The sequence below is a fragment of the Cryptotermes secundus genome, unplaced genomic scaffold, assembly GCF_002891405.2.
Source record: "Cryptotermes secundus unplaced genomic scaffold, Csec_1.0 scaffold1951, whole genome shotgun sequence".
NCBI classification, from domain to species: domain Eukaryota; kingdom Metazoa; phylum Arthropoda; class Insecta; order Blattodea; family Kalotermitidae; genus Cryptotermes; species Cryptotermes secundus.
Window position 1 is genome coordinate 482,846 of NW_019727443.1, and position 15,169 is coordinate 498,014.

At 38.2% G+C, this 15,169-nt stretch overlaps 2 protein-coding genes across 6 annotated transcripts in view; one reads left to right on the top strand and one right to left on the bottom strand.

Moving 5' to 3' along the window:
* Positions 1-330: 330 nt before the first annotated feature.
* LOC111864860 (probable low-specificity L-threonine aldolase 2) lies at positions 331-13,216 on the bottom strand. Of its 3 annotated transcripts, none has more exons than XM_023852422.2 (10): positions 13,143-13,216; positions 8,880-8,990; positions 8,453-8,570; positions 7,378-7,461; positions 7,112-7,200; positions 5,284-5,466; positions 3,797-3,990; positions 2,857-2,993; positions 2,442-2,566; positions 331-1,918 (listed from the first exon to the last, which is right to left on the bottom strand). In XM_023852422.2, exons 2-10 carry the CDS (start codon positions 8,895-8,897, stop codon positions 1,748-1,750), a joined length of 1,119 nt encoding a protein of 372 aa, XP_023708190.1. In that variant the 5' UTR covers positions 8,898-8,990; positions 13,143-13,216; the 3' UTR covers positions 331-1,747. The 3 variants fall into 3 exon arrangements, with proteins under 3 accessions (XP_023708190.1, XP_023708189.1, XP_023708188.1); XM_023852421.2 differs by having other exon boundaries at positions 13,126-13,211; XM_023852420.2 differs by lacking the exon at positions 13,143-13,216 and having other exon boundaries at positions 8,880-9,293.
* Positions 13,217-13,322: 106 nt separating this feature from the next.
* LOC111864857 (myosin heavy chain, non-muscle) overlaps positions 13,323-15,169 on the top strand; it is a 102,863-nt gene continuing 101,016 nt past the window's right edge. For 2 of the 3 annotated variants that reach the window (XM_023852412.2, XM_023852415.2), the window contains exon 1: positions 13,324-13,971. In XM_023852412.2, the coding sequence (XP_023708180.1) occupies positions 13,615-13,971 (357 nt within the window). In that variant the 5' untranslated portion in view covers positions 13,324-13,614. Of the gene's footprint in view, positions 13,972-15,169 lie in introns of all 3 variants that reach the window. The other variant, XM_023852416.2, reaches the window with a different exon arrangement.

Below are 15,169 nucleotides of genomic sequence, written 5' to 3' on the forward strand. Positions count from 1 at the left end.
AAAGGTAAAAGTTACTGTTATGGATACGCTGTATTAGGTCTTAATGTGAGCTCTGAACAAGTTCTTAAGCGTCAGGCAGGATTCGTGATGGAAGTGTATTTTCACGCGTGATCAGTTCTCCTGTTTTGTACTGCATGGCAGTTTTATATGTGGGATAGTAAATATATTTTTTTGTGTAAGGGGTTCATTGTACTGAACTGTACAAGAAACTGGATATGATGGGCAGTGTCTCTTGTGGTGTTCATGTAACAATGACATGTATCTAGAACAATTCTAATGTATGGGTGTCCAGGAATCTTTCTGCTCTTGCTATGATTTTGTGATCATTTGTTTTCGCTTCCTACATATTTTCATGTGCACTGAACATATGAGAGAAGTTTGTTGATTTTGCAGTTTGGGACTGGAGCTTGGTAGTGGGCTGTGGAAATAATCAAGGTTTTCCTTTTCTGTGGTTTGAAAGTGATTAATGAATGCTACTGTTGCCACAGAATTGTATGTGTTTGTATTTCAAATCCTTTTGTGGCTTCTTCCAGAATATCCTGACCTAGTGTAGACCACACTGTTGATACGTGTGTAAGACCCTGACCCACAAGTTTCCAGTTTTCCATGCTTCTGTATAATGTTAGTGGCGAATGAAGAGAATGATATGTTTCATACTGTGGTCAGGTTCAGTTGCAGGTGACATCAAGTGAGATTTGTAGTGAATGAAATGGCATTTGAGCAGGTTTCCCCTCGAGTTTCTTTGGGTTTCCTCTGGTAATCATTGCTGCATATTCATCTGTCACCATTCTCTAAGGTGTGTGATATAGCCTTTACCAGGCAGCACATTATCATATTCTCTGTTTAAGTCGGGACCTTCATCTCTGACCCAGCACTTGACTGGGTACAGAGGAAGGAAGTTTCTTTCATTGTGACCTTCAGGGTTACCGAGTTATAAACCGTGTAGTCAGGTAAGTGATTTCCAACATTTTGCAGGAGCATACTGCCTCCATCTTCAGGATAAAAACAGTGGTATCGACCTACCAGACTGCATGGTGCCATAACCCTGATAACCACAATATGAATCACCACCACCTCAAATCATACAGGAAATTTGTTATCTTGTTGAAAGGTGGCATTCAGCGGACTCGTGCTGAAACTAGTTGACAGGATGTCCCTGAGCATTTTGTGGCAGGAGGCTCATTTTTAAAAGGTCTGATAATCACAAGACTTCAGGATTCTCTTCCACCAAGAAGTGGCTACCATTTCCATATAATTGAAAGTGATGAGTTCAGAAGATGACAAAATGGTTGCCGCTGGTAGCATGACCTTCATACCAAGTTCAGATATAGCAGCCAGCTGGTTTGAAAGATAATTACGAACAAATTATACTCACTGTTCCTTCTTTATAAAATTAATGAATAAGATCAGAAATTTTGGGATGCATGAAAAAATGTCAGATCAGTCATGAGACTTGGAACAGGACCTGCAGGCCCTGACAGTACACAAGAACTACAAATTTAAATTTTGGAAGCTGATGAGTTAAGGTAATACAGTTTAATTTGAGCCCATTGATGTCAGATTAGGCCATCAGGTGTGTTATTTACTGGTATATCGTTTGATTTCTGAATGCAGTTATCAGAGTTTGAGGTTATGTATGGTTATCTTAATACTTAGTATCATTTTGTGCTGTCTTTTATTATGAACATTGTCAGTTTGGTTTCAATACACCAATCATGTCTACATTTTTAAGCTGCATTTTCTGTGGTCAACATGACTCGTATTCATGCATAACAAATTTGAGTTTCTGAATTGTTGCTTCAACATCGGAGTCTGTGATCTCGTAGTAAGTAACAAGCCGGGCAGAATTCTTTGTTACAGGACAGATCTTGATAATCGCTGTGTTTTGTCCAAGCGTAGCAGTTTCATCTTCAGTAACCTGTTGGTAACAATTTTGTATATTATATGTTTTCTGTAGAAATTAGAGTAAAATTTTTAATATTATTTTACTTGACCTTTAAATAATTCTTTTCTCTTTGCTTCTGAATGATGTGACATATATAGTAGCAATATTATTCAAATTGAGGCATTGATATAAAATGTTTACATACGTATATTAGATGTGGCCAAGCTGTGGCTCACAGCCTGTGTATGACTCGTGGAAAAAAGTATTAGTTAATCCCTTCTTAGAAATGGATAAAACATACAAAAAGAAGCTGCTGCTCGGAGAGCAGGTTGGAAGTCCACATCTGTTTGTGACTCCCAGACTTCTGAATATGATAATCATATGCAGCCCAAATGTTCGGTAAGTTTGGCCACCACTGGTAGATAGTGATTGGGAGTGATACCGCTATCAGACATTTTCGTGCATTCATTATCACTTATGTGTTCAAAAATATGAATCTTGCTCAACGTTGAATACATTGTATAGGACTGAATGGACACTTATGTTATAATCTTACCGTGGCTAAGCGGTCACAGAATTCTTTAGAGGTGATTTGTTTGCTGTTGATGTTTATCATGAGAATATTAGTGTGGAGATTCTTGTAATCAACTTGAAAAATTTTACTGCCTGACTCAGCAATAGCTGAAAAGAATAAGCACACACATGTTACACATGGTAGGAACCTGTGGCCCTTTGTCTTAGCATAAAGAACATTTCATTACTCCATGCTTATAAACACTCTTATTGGCTCACTTTTATCATCCAGGAACAGGTGATTGAAATCTCGGGAATAACAATTTTAAATTTGCTGATAATAACAAGGCTTTCAGCAGGAATTAATTTTGGGGGTAACATTCCAGAAGAAAGTTAATCTTCAGAGGACATTCTTGTTTCAGTTCATTGTTTTTATGATGGCTGTACTCTTCCCTCACCCTTTCCTATGGCGTTAGCTCTCCTGTGATCTTCCACCAGCCTCTGCACCATGGAATCAAGTGCTATAGTTCCTGCTGCTGCTATGATACCCACCTGCCTCATTCCACCACCCAGAGCTTTCCTCAGACGTCGGCCCCTGTGGCAGTACACAAATTTTAGTAAGAAAATCACTCATACTTGAGTGTTCTTTTAATTGGTAAGGCACAGGATGTTAACCTCAACATGTATGATTACTGCCGAGTAGGTTGGTGGAGCAACATGGTATAGTCTGTGCTAGACAGGATGTTCTGAGCGAAGTAAAACCTAATACAGAATATGCATAAAGTCCCTATGTAATTTTATTTGTTTTTCAGGACACATGATAGTGTATAATAACGTGAGATTAGTATCACATTCCTGAATGGGTTGGCATAATGGGAGTGCTCAGTTTGAACACTGGCCAAGAGACTGGCTGCCCTGACATGATCTTCCTCAGTCCCTCTTAGACAAATGCTGGGATAGTACCTTGACTGGGTCACAGATGCTTCAAAATCCTTTCCATCTGACACTGTAAAATCTGAGATACTGATGGTATCATAAAATAAGCTAAAAAATATAATTCCTAGTTGTTAATTAAAATTTCTTGTCAATTTGAATATTGTTAAGATAGAGATTCATATTCCTTCAGTATTGACTGCATCCAAAGTCTGTTGCACAAGTATACTTTCCTCTGTCTTCCTTTTTCTGTTTGGTGGGAAATAAATTTTGATTGTAGCATATCAAGGTACATATGTAGAGCAGCAGATATGTGAAATTTATATACATTTCTCTCACTTGGTCTTTGCAGTGGATGTGCACTGTGTTTTGTGTGAGGTGTGAACAAAGTTTTGAAATATTATTTCAGTAAACTTCATAATCTGAAGTGTTACTCCTATGAATGAGGCGCATACAGGCACTTACTTGCGTATGAAATCTCTGTTCCCAGCCAGTATTGCACCGACAGGAGCACCAAGTCCCTTACTAACACAGAATGCGACAGATGCAAAATCTCTGACAATACGCGATGCCGGTACATTCAGGTAAACTGCGGCATTGAATAGTCGAGCACCGTCCATGTGTAGGGGGATGCTGAGCTGCTTTGCTCTCGTTGCCAGCTGAGAGAGAATTACATGCTGTTAAGACCTCCTCATCCACTTTATTTCTGACTTCATTGCTACCAACTACAGATCAATTATATGAAAATTAGATTTTTTAATTTAATTAATGACATTGTCGGTGTCGACGGTATAGCATCAGAGGATGTGATGATTAATGAATGTGGAAAAATTGGTGGAATGAGAATTGGCAAGGGAAGACTGAAGTATTCGGAGAAAACGTGCCCCAGGGCTATTTGCTCTACCACAAATCCCACAGGACTTGACCTGGGATCTAACCTGGGCTACCATAGTGGGATGCTAGCAACTGACTGCCTGAACTATGGCATGGCCGAAAATTAGGAAAGAGATCATTAGTATGGGAAAATATGAAACTCCTGCTACCTGTTGTTCTGTCTGCAGACCTTAGGAGAGTTGCCAGAGAATGTAAAGAAAGAAGGCACAACACAGTGCAAATCATAATGCAGTGGTAAATTCTTAAGTTGGTGGCACAAACCTTGCGACAGTGGACATGGATGGGAATGTTGCGATATTGGAAGCCTTCTAAATACAGGATAAATTGGAAGTGGTTATATAAAACGTTCTTGTAGAACATTATATCTTTTGGTGTGTAGGACAAATGTTGAGGTCTGATTGCTTGTTGGGCAAGTATTTGGCCTGCTTTATGCTACTCGACAAAAATATTTTAATATGAGTACACAAATTTATTCTTCTTACTGAATAGATTTGTGCAATGGGGGAGAGGAGGAATGCATATAGGATATTTGTGGGAAAGCCAGAAGGAAAGAGACCACTGGGAAGACCAAGATGTAGGTGGGTGAACAATATTAAAATGGATCCTAGAGAGAGAGAGGATGGGATGTTATGGATTGGATTGATCTGACTCAGGATAGGGACCAGTGGAGGGCTCTTGTAAACATGGTAACGAACCTTTGGGTTCCATAAAATGCTGAGAAATTCTTGAGTAGCTGCAGATTTGGCAGCTCCTCAAGAAGGGCTCAGCTCCGTGAGTGAATAGATTTGCGCACTAGGTAAACTGATGTTGAATTTAGTTCATTCAGTGGTGTGAGCACCATTCTGATGTTTAAACTTTAGAATTTTTAGGGTGTAACATTGTAATTTGGGAAAAATATTATATATATTATATTTCCATAAACAGCATGAACTGGGTGGTCTTCAGGATGGAGAAGCTGTGAGGTAGGAACTATAAGGTGGTCATAAGGCTTCAGATGGTGTAGCTAACCCCTGCAGGTGTTGACTGACTTCATGGGAATCATTTCCTGCAATACTCACATCATCCAGCCACTTCAGCGGTAACACTTTTCCACCACACCAATTTTGTGTGTTCTCAACACAAATGAGAGATGTCACTGGCTCATGATCATCTGCATGATCTCGCACTCTTTCCTCCATAGCATCTAAATCAAATGTACCATCTGGTTTGTTAGGAAGTGGCCATATTTGTACTCCAGCAATCTGAAAGCAAATTGGATTTGAGGTTCTCATAATACCAGACATGAAGAAGTCTGGTAGAAGTTTACTGCAGACTGCTTGCTGCTTGTTTGGCTTAACTTTTTGGCCCAGAACATGGATGCAGTATATTCCTCAGAGACGTCAGCAAACTTGTACGAGACTGCATGTTACATGTCTCTTGAAAGAAAATCACTTACGTCACTTTCACTTAGCGTCTAAGTTCACTTAGACTGTGTAGCATATTACTTCATTGTTTTGTGGTTTATTTGACAACATGTCAGTATCTAAGGGTGCACGTGGTAGTGTAGTTGGTTGAGGCACTACGCTACAAGTCAGAAGGTCGCGGGTTCAAGTCTGGATGAGGTCATTGGATTTTTTCAATTGACCTAATCCTTCCAGCCGCACTGTGGCCCTGGGGCTGACTCAGCCTCTAACAGAAATGAGTACCAGGAATATTATTGGGGGTAAAGGGCAGCCAGTGCGTAAGGCTAGAAAATGTTGGAACCACAACATCTCACAACCCTGTGGGCCTCCATGGCCTGTTACGAGGATACTTCTACTTTACATGTCAGTATCTCAAGCTGTATAATGTTGGCTGATAGGATGAGCAGTGAATAATTAACTGGAAAGTATTTGGAAGGAATTCGTGATGGTCTAATCCAGGTATTATTCTGACACTGCCTAGAATGACTGAGGAAACCCACAAAATTAGATGTGGAATAGATGTGATGGCTGAGATTGGGACTGAGTGCCTTCTAAACAGCTGTTTACACCATTGCCTGTCCACTGACCTGCTTGGTGCATGTGTGTAGCAGGTTATAAATTTAAACTAGTGTTGATGGTTTGTGACTTTTATGCTTATTATATAATAGCACTGATCTGGATAAAGGGGTTTTGATGAAATTTGGTTTTGTGAGTCATTACTAAAGAAACTAAATGTGGCTTCAATCCAAGAAGTATGTATCAACTGTTGCATCATAAGATGCATTCTTAGGTATGTTTCAGTATGCATTCTATTGACAAATCTGACAACCATGCTGTGTCACAGTGACATGTATGAGAACAATGATTTGGAACTTAAGCAGAGCTGTGGATATATCTGTTTGTGTTCCATAGATCCTTCTTTGGGATAAACCAAAGGATGCAGACTAAGTCATAATACGAATACAGAAATTTATTTCATGTGTAAATGTACGTAAAGCTTAAAATATTTCAGTAGACATTAAATCATTTTCAGAGTAGAAGGATGGAATTAACATATAATCTTCTAATGCAGGCATAGGTATTTTTATATCATGATTTAAGCTTCTAATTGTAAGTGGAAGATTATTGAATGAGTTGATACCTTTACAGTATTCTCCCCCCGATATTTAATGCGGTTAGTGGCTTCAGAATACTGTGGCATATAACCTACACAATTCATATAGCTGATTCCAAGCTAAACAGAGATGAGGAAACATCTTTTTACATGTTTCTTCAGTTTCAGTCAAGCTGGAGAAAAATCATTCACCATTGATGTAATCAGTATGTCAAAGAAATATTTGCTGAGACGAGAAGTTATTAATAGGACTAATTTTTCATGCTGTGTATGTTTTCTGATTATGTTGGGCAGTTCTTTGTGAAACATCCTGTGATGAACTTGCCATACCTGTGCTGGACCACCCTGTTCAAACAAGAATGTGTGACTCATCTCCCCACATATCATTTCACTTCCTCTCTGACTGCAGTGAACCATAACTGGAAGAAACATTATTAATACAATACAGATCAAAATTACACTGATTTGAAAGTTATCACAATAGCATATTTATTGAACTTGCATTTTTTAAGGGAAAACATCTGAAGTGTTCACACAAAATTACTAAAGTCTCATATTCATAATAAGCATTTCATTAGCAAAAATAATTTACATACTTGCTAATAAATTTGCCATTGTCCCACTTGGTACAAACAGACCACTCTCTTTTCCGAGAATAGCTGCAGCTTTTTCCTCCATTGCTGCAAAGACACAGAAACACAAATGCTGTGGTTACATGAATCACTTTTCAAGTAATAATTTTTTATTTATAACATTATATACCTAATATATGATACAAAAGCTATATATAGAATTTCGGTGAAGAAATGTGTTAGAAAACAGCTGCTTGAAAAACAAAACAGATGACGCTCCATGCTTCAGTACTAGATGAGGTTAATGGTGAGTGTCAAGTTCCGGCCACTTTAACCCTCATATCCACTGGATATGTTAGATGAACCTCAGGGTTGATATGGACATGTGGCAAAAAGAAGATGCTCTGTCCGTGGAGAGGAGTGAGCCCTGTTTTGTCCATCCCATAGCCAGTCTCTTAACATAACTGAAATATCTGGTTCATTACACATTTAGCAGAAATGAATAGCCATTGATGTACAGAATTATGAAGTAGAAATTATACATAATTGTCAGTTAATCATTACTACCATAATATATTATGAATTTGAGATTTTCCAGTGATTCAAATAAATTTAAATAACAGGAATCATAACTCTGTAAGCAGTCCTTAGGGATCGAGATTGAGGACCTCTTAAAGTGCACTGAAAATACAATTATAATAGAATTCTTTCAGATACAAAATACACGAGTGTCTACTGACCGCATTGCTAAAACAGGCTCTGGGAACTCCCTTTATTTGAAACGGGAAGCAGTTCACATAATGAAGAGTGGTACCTCCTGCAATGTTATGATATGTAGCTTCATAGAAATTTACCAAAGTTTCAAAGAAATTAACTGCCTCGATCATCAGGATCATGGTGTTAGCCAAGCAAACAGCAGGCAAATACCCTGCTTTGTGCTTGATCAGCTTAATCTTTGATCCTGACAGTGGACAAAGTACATCCCTCTGAAATACTGATAATCATCTGTGTGATTATATGGCGCAACATTTGAAAAGACGGTCACTGTGGTGCACATGATGGTTCATAAATGAGCATAACTTCTGTGGTAATGAGGTACCGTTCACTGTTGGATCTTCTCCATAAACATCGTCACCCACCACAGCTTCAAACATGGCTTTGCGCATCTCCTCTGTTGGTTTTGAAACGGTGTCACTCCTTAAATCCACAGCCCGTATCTGAAAAACGGTTTGTTTCTGGTCATTGAATCTCCCATTAAAGATTTCTTTGGGGAGCAGTGTATTTGAACACTAAATGAACTGAGAAAAATCTTCAGTGGAGGTAATTTAACACAGAGATCACTGAAACTGAACATCAGATTAAGAAATCACTGTGTCAAGAACTTTAAATGGAGCCATATCAGAGACACTTGCATACAATGGTGCAGTTTCATCAAATGTATTTCCAGCTCATGAAGTATCAGACAAACACTGCTCCAGTGAAAGACACTTTCAGTTATATTGGACTTAATAATTGAAACAACTTACATTAATTTTGCTCCCCATGGTGTTGAAGAAAGTCTTTGGATTTGCTGGCAATCTGCTGTAAGTCCTGTCGTATCTTACAAGTCTGACGCTATTACTGTGCTGAAACAGACCCTTAAGCATGGACACTCTGATAAGCATTTGTCAGATCAGAAGTTTCTAGGACAAAAGATGTTGATAACCTCAAGCAAAGTCAGAGACTACTAAATAAGAAACATGCCCAAGGTCGAAGTGGTCATACTATATTAGGTACTTAGGCATGCTGCTGATTGATGATAATACAGTCATTCAAAGTGCTCATGCATAGTTCTTGCTGATGAACAAAGTCCAAGTATTCATAATCAAGTGTATCTGCATTTTTAACTGGTAAACATTAACTATGAAAGCTACCACAGTATATGGTACAGGGTGATTCATATAGAACCAGCCTGATGAAATGAGCTGTAATATAAAATATACCATACAGATATTAAAGTAATTTACACATATCTTATCTTGAATTGTGTGCCGTGATCAGAGCAGGTGTTGAAAGCGTCCGCCGTTTTCAAGTAGGCACTAGGAACACTCGCTGTTCAACAGTATACTGCATGACTGTCGCCTGCGCACTGCAGACATGTTTCGGCATTGTCCTTGACCTTGCAGCATAAGGGCTGCCACTTGCCAGATCATACACACACCATTCGACTCAGCACGGCCCAAGGATTATTGTCGTAATTGTGAGCGGTTATATGCATCACCTGCGGAATTATTGGCAAATTCATCGGGCCGGTTCTATACGATTCACCTTGTATATCGTCACCCTTTCCAGGATTAGGCCTACTGAGGTCTGTTGTAGATATTAAATACAGGATTCTTCTGTCATTTCAGAGGTCTTCTCAAACACACTTTCCCTTTCAGTTGGCATTTCCAGATCCTGTTTGCAACCCTGCCGATGTGTTCTTTTCAACTTCTGTGTTTACTGATTTCAGGCTTTCAGTGCTGGGTTATTCTTACATTCATTCTGCTCTTGGGGTCTTTGCATTTTGTGAATGCAGGCAGTGCTGCCTTCAGCTTCAGGATTGAAGCAAGCAGGGTGAGCGAGTGCCACTGCCGTCCTGTTCTTACGCAGAATACGGAGGTGGCATATTCAGTACAAGAGCTGGAGCATTCTGCATTCTATAAATTCTGATATTTCTGGAATTTGTAGTTCCATCATATTTCTTTTACAGTCCAGAAGGGCATGCATTTTGAGAAAATTTGCATTAAGATCCTTTTCTCCTTCATAGGATATATTACACCCTAAATAATGAAAAATATTAATTTCGTTCAGTATCCTACCATTAATGCATAACTTGCTTCTAACTGGCTCCAGTCCTCTAAAAGCTAACGTATATAATGTTACTTCAGAAAAGAAAGATCCCAATTATTGTGTAATAGAGACTGTAATAGAAATGACTGGATATACATCTTGCAAAATCATGTGCCACGTACCACGATGGAACGTCTTCAGAATGCCAGTTGCAACCATGAAAATCATAATCTAAGCAAATTTAAATATTATCACTATGCATAAAGTACTCCCATCACAACAAACCTGGTATTAGGGCCAGGTAGACACATCTGCTTAGTCCCTGAGTGCTTTAAGATGTCATAACTACTGTTCCCAGCAACAATACATATAGGAAGAAATTCACAAACATACATTGTAATAATTTTCTTTTAAACTTGTTGGTTATTCTTCTGACCCATTTCCAACTCTGAACGGAACTGTAATAAAATGTATAGCCTGTATAACTCACATGTGAGAATATGGTACCCCACACAGCAGTTAAACGTTACAAATATAACATCAACACACAGAGAACGACGTAATGTAAAGGGAACAAGTGAGAAGCAACATGTGAAACTGGAAAATAAAACATTTTTTATCTTAATCAAATTTTGGACATAACTGCATGACTTTTGATGCAAATCACAACAGAATTTAAATTTATTTCTTTAGTTCCCAAATATTTTCCAGTGATGATCTACTGATCTATGCCAGCACCTAATGATGATGCACTCTCAAAGATGTAACAGTAGTAGATCTAACCACATTTATAAATCAGGTATAGTCAAAAACAGTATACAGTTCACCCAAGTGCTGTGTGTTCTTTTGTATTTTAATTGATTTGACAAAATCCTGAATCCTGCTTCATGTTTTGAATTCACCACCAATGCATGACTTCAAGGCTCGTTTCGATAAACTAAGGTACATCATTCTATCTTCCTGCCCATCACCCTGTCATTTGTATTTAGGGGTGAAGTTTAATGGCAAAGGAACTACAGTCTCAGTTACTGACCCCTGTTGGATACAAAGAGATATCACCATTTTCCTCACTGGGGAATCATGTCTGAACATATGAGTAATTATTTGTAAATAAAAAGGATTGAAGTTAGCTGTCAGAATACAAAAGTTTGATTGGAAACAAATTTATGGGTTTTCTCAGATGAATTCTTAACGTAACTGAAGGGTCCAGTGCATAAGTGATGTAGTTCCACTTCAACACACTTTTGGAAAACAAAAAGTAGTAATGAAATTACAGTCACTATACAATGTGTATCCATTTTCTGTGTAATAATATAACTAATTGCTTGAGCCACACAGTTGTTCTTCCACCAATAAAGATGGAACTATAAAAATAAACTTTGACCAGAACTAGAGCCACACGGTTCTTACATTGGGCTATCTAAATGTTATAGTCTACAAGGGATGTTTGTTTATTAATTTGTTATGTATAAATTGCACTGTGTCCTCTGGTGTGTGTGTGTGTACACATATATATATATATATATATTTATAATGTTAAAACACAGTTGATTTTATGGACAAGGAATGGAGGAATTTATATTTTTAAAGTGCATTTGTATGGAAGAGCAACATATTTGAATTTGGATTCTCAGGGTAAGAAAATTCAACTTGTAGATTAGATAACACATATCAATGGTTGTAATTGTTGTCGTTAATCATACATGGAGCCTGCGGTATGCTACAAGTTGGAAGGTTGTGGGCCCAATTCCCAAGGAGGTCATGGAATTTTCAATTGACCTGATCCTCCCAACCTCACTAAGTCCCCAGTGTCAACTCAGCCTCTAACAGAAATGAGCACCAAGAATCTTCCTGCGAGTAAAGGTTGGGTTGGCCGGTCTGTACAGGTAACAACTTCAGTGCCATCTGTGAGCCAATTGCCTATAAAATGTGGGAGCCTTGATGTCTCATAACCTTGTAAGTCTTCACGGATAGCTTTACCATTTTCTCCCCCACCCCCAAGCTTAACATTGCATACTTAATTAATCATACGTTCTGGTCACGTCATGTTGCCATGTAGGACACCACATACATAAAACTTGCTCTCTTTTACGTTAACCTTTTACAGTAATTGTACTAATGTTACAGAGATGTAAAGCGAATTTCGTCCACCCAACATCTGTTAGTGGGCATAATCTGGACCAAGCGATTTTTGAAATGGCGCCAATATGCCTCTTTGCTATTTGAGGTCACATGTAATCATAATAATCACACAACCAACATTGCCAATAGTAATTTATGGCATGCTGGTACATATGGTTGCTCTTTATATCTCAAATGATTAACATATGTGTTTGATAAAGTGTCACGAGATAATTTGGTGCAGCTGCAGTTAATTTGTTTATAAATCATGTGTATATGTACTGAAATTAGGGGTTTAAATATGACATTTATGAACAGAAGGTCCGTGGCCTGCGGTGAAGTTTCGTGTTCCAGAAGAGTCACAAACTCACGAAGGGAAAGTTTTGGCGTATATAACTACTATACATGCTTGCTTCGAGCAGCGGAGATAAATTATTACAAAATCGTGTGTATGTTAACTCCCAAGTTTGTTCTACGTAGTCTTCAAACTGAGGGCGCGATCATACGACTGCGTCATAGCAAACAAAACATAGAACAATTCATTTTACATTTGATAAAGTTGTATTGATGTCATTGCTTAATCTTATTTTCTCCGCGCGAAATTTAATATGGATTCAGCGTTGATTGTGTTTGCTTTATTTTTACTTAAATGGTTATGTAACGTTTTGTAACTAGGATTACAGATAAGTAAAACGAATATTCTGCCATATCACACAAAACCATTTAATTGTTGAGAAGGTAGCATTTACGTTACAGAAAAATATTTCAAGATCATCGTATCGAGAATCTTAGAAATGTTATCATTTCCGGAAATGAATAGCAAAGTTAAAGTTTGTTTACCTCTTTTACGTACGTACAATTTCAAATTTCTACCTCCTTGCAATCCTGACCCCAAAACCGGAAATGAGTGTTATTGTGAAATTTCGATTACAAGTGTTACGTAAGTACACTTTGAAATTTATACCTCCATGCAACCCAGACCCTATTACAGTGCTCTCTGGCGGTAGAAATTTATTTCGTCACGTGATCTGAGCATAAGCGGGCATAGCGGGCGTCGGCCGGCAATGCAAATTCATTTGCACTGTAACTGTCATTTCGTAAGCAAGTAGAAGTGCGACTTTCTCTCCTCATGGACTGTGTTAAGAAAAGTTTGGTTGTGTTGTGTAGATAGCAAGGACTTGTGTGTTTCCTGCGATTGATTATCCTTCAGAGTTTCAGTAACGTTACGGAGGTTGTGAAAGGGTTTTAATTTGTTCGGCGAGTGTACAATCAGTGTGGTGCCAGCTAGAAACATTAATCTCCACTCGTCAGGCCCCTGTAGTCTTCAATATGGCGGATAGTGACCCGAAAGTTGACCGGTCTGATCCGGAGTTGAAATACCTCTCTGTTGACAGAAATATGTTCAATGATCCTGCCACCCAAGCGGAATGGACGCAGAAAAGGTTAGTGTGGGTTCCCCACGAATCTCATGGCTTTGTGGCGGCCGGGATCAAAGGCGAACGTGGCGACGAAGTGGAGGTTGAGGTTGTAGAGACCGGCAAACGGCAACTAGTTGCCAAAGATGACATCCAGAAAATGAATCCGCCCAAATTCGACAAAGTGGAAGATATGGCCGAATTGACTTGCCTTAACGAGGCATCAGTGCTCCATAACCTGAAAGATCGATATTACTCCGGCCTCATATATGTAAGTGTAATTTATATTCTTAATATCGTGTGTGTGTGTGTGTGCGTGCGCGAATGAAAGTTGCCTGTATAATATATATTTTTTTGTAAATAGTTATTGCATTGATTGAACTTTTGAAAACTGTTATCGTTGCCGTGCTTTTATAGGATTGTGTCGGAAATGGGGGACACAAGAAATGTCTAAAAACATGTTTTACCCGGCAACAGGTTGTTTATTCATACTAATAACAGTTTAACACCCGTGTACAGTGCGGTGGCGCTTTATGCGGGTTTGAAATAGTGTGATATAAAAATATCAATAAAAGACTCACTTTATGCGCAGTTTGAAATAATGCAAATTCCCAAAATCCTCATTGCATAACATTTATTCCAATGAGGAAACTTGCCTTGAATTATGCGGGGTCGTCAGGAACACATCTGCACATAAAATGCGATTGCATTGTAGTTTATATATTAGGTTAAAAATTGACACGAGGTAAGTACAATTGGATTATGTAGTTTAGGAAGTAGAAATCTTTGCATTCAGAATTAATCCCTCCAATCGGGTTTAAATACGTTAAGGAAACCCTAACCTGTTTGTTTATTACAATTAGAAGACTACACAAATGTTAACGTTTGTGTTATTGTCTATTTCATTTTTCCAGTAAATGTAGATTAATATATACTCAAAATTAATATATGTATTACTTATTTATTTAAAAATATTACCGTTTCACTCGCAGTACATACTGTCACTCATGTTATTTGTGGTGGACAACAGAACATATAGAATCCAAATTCTGACATCCGTAACATAAGGCAGAGAAACAACTTCCACCAACATTCAGCAAATCTATCTCTGTATCAAAAAGGAGTTCACTCCTTCAGCCTCCTTCAAAGTTTCAGAAAAGCAACCGGTAATATTAAGCAATTTAAAACAGCTTTGAGATGTTACTTTCTCTTTCCACTCCATAGATTAATATTTCAGTGTAAACAAACAGTAACTATGTAAGATTTGAGNGTTCTAAGCTGAACTGTATTCTCAAGCATGTTCCTGTATCATTTTGCTTATTTGCAGTGCTGCATGTATTCAGTTAGTATGGCAATATTAATATTGTATTATAATCTTATTAACTCTTCAAGCAAAACTATGTATTATTGTACAGGTATTATGTATCTGTACTTGACTTGTTCCATATACTATGGTGTCAACCTGTACT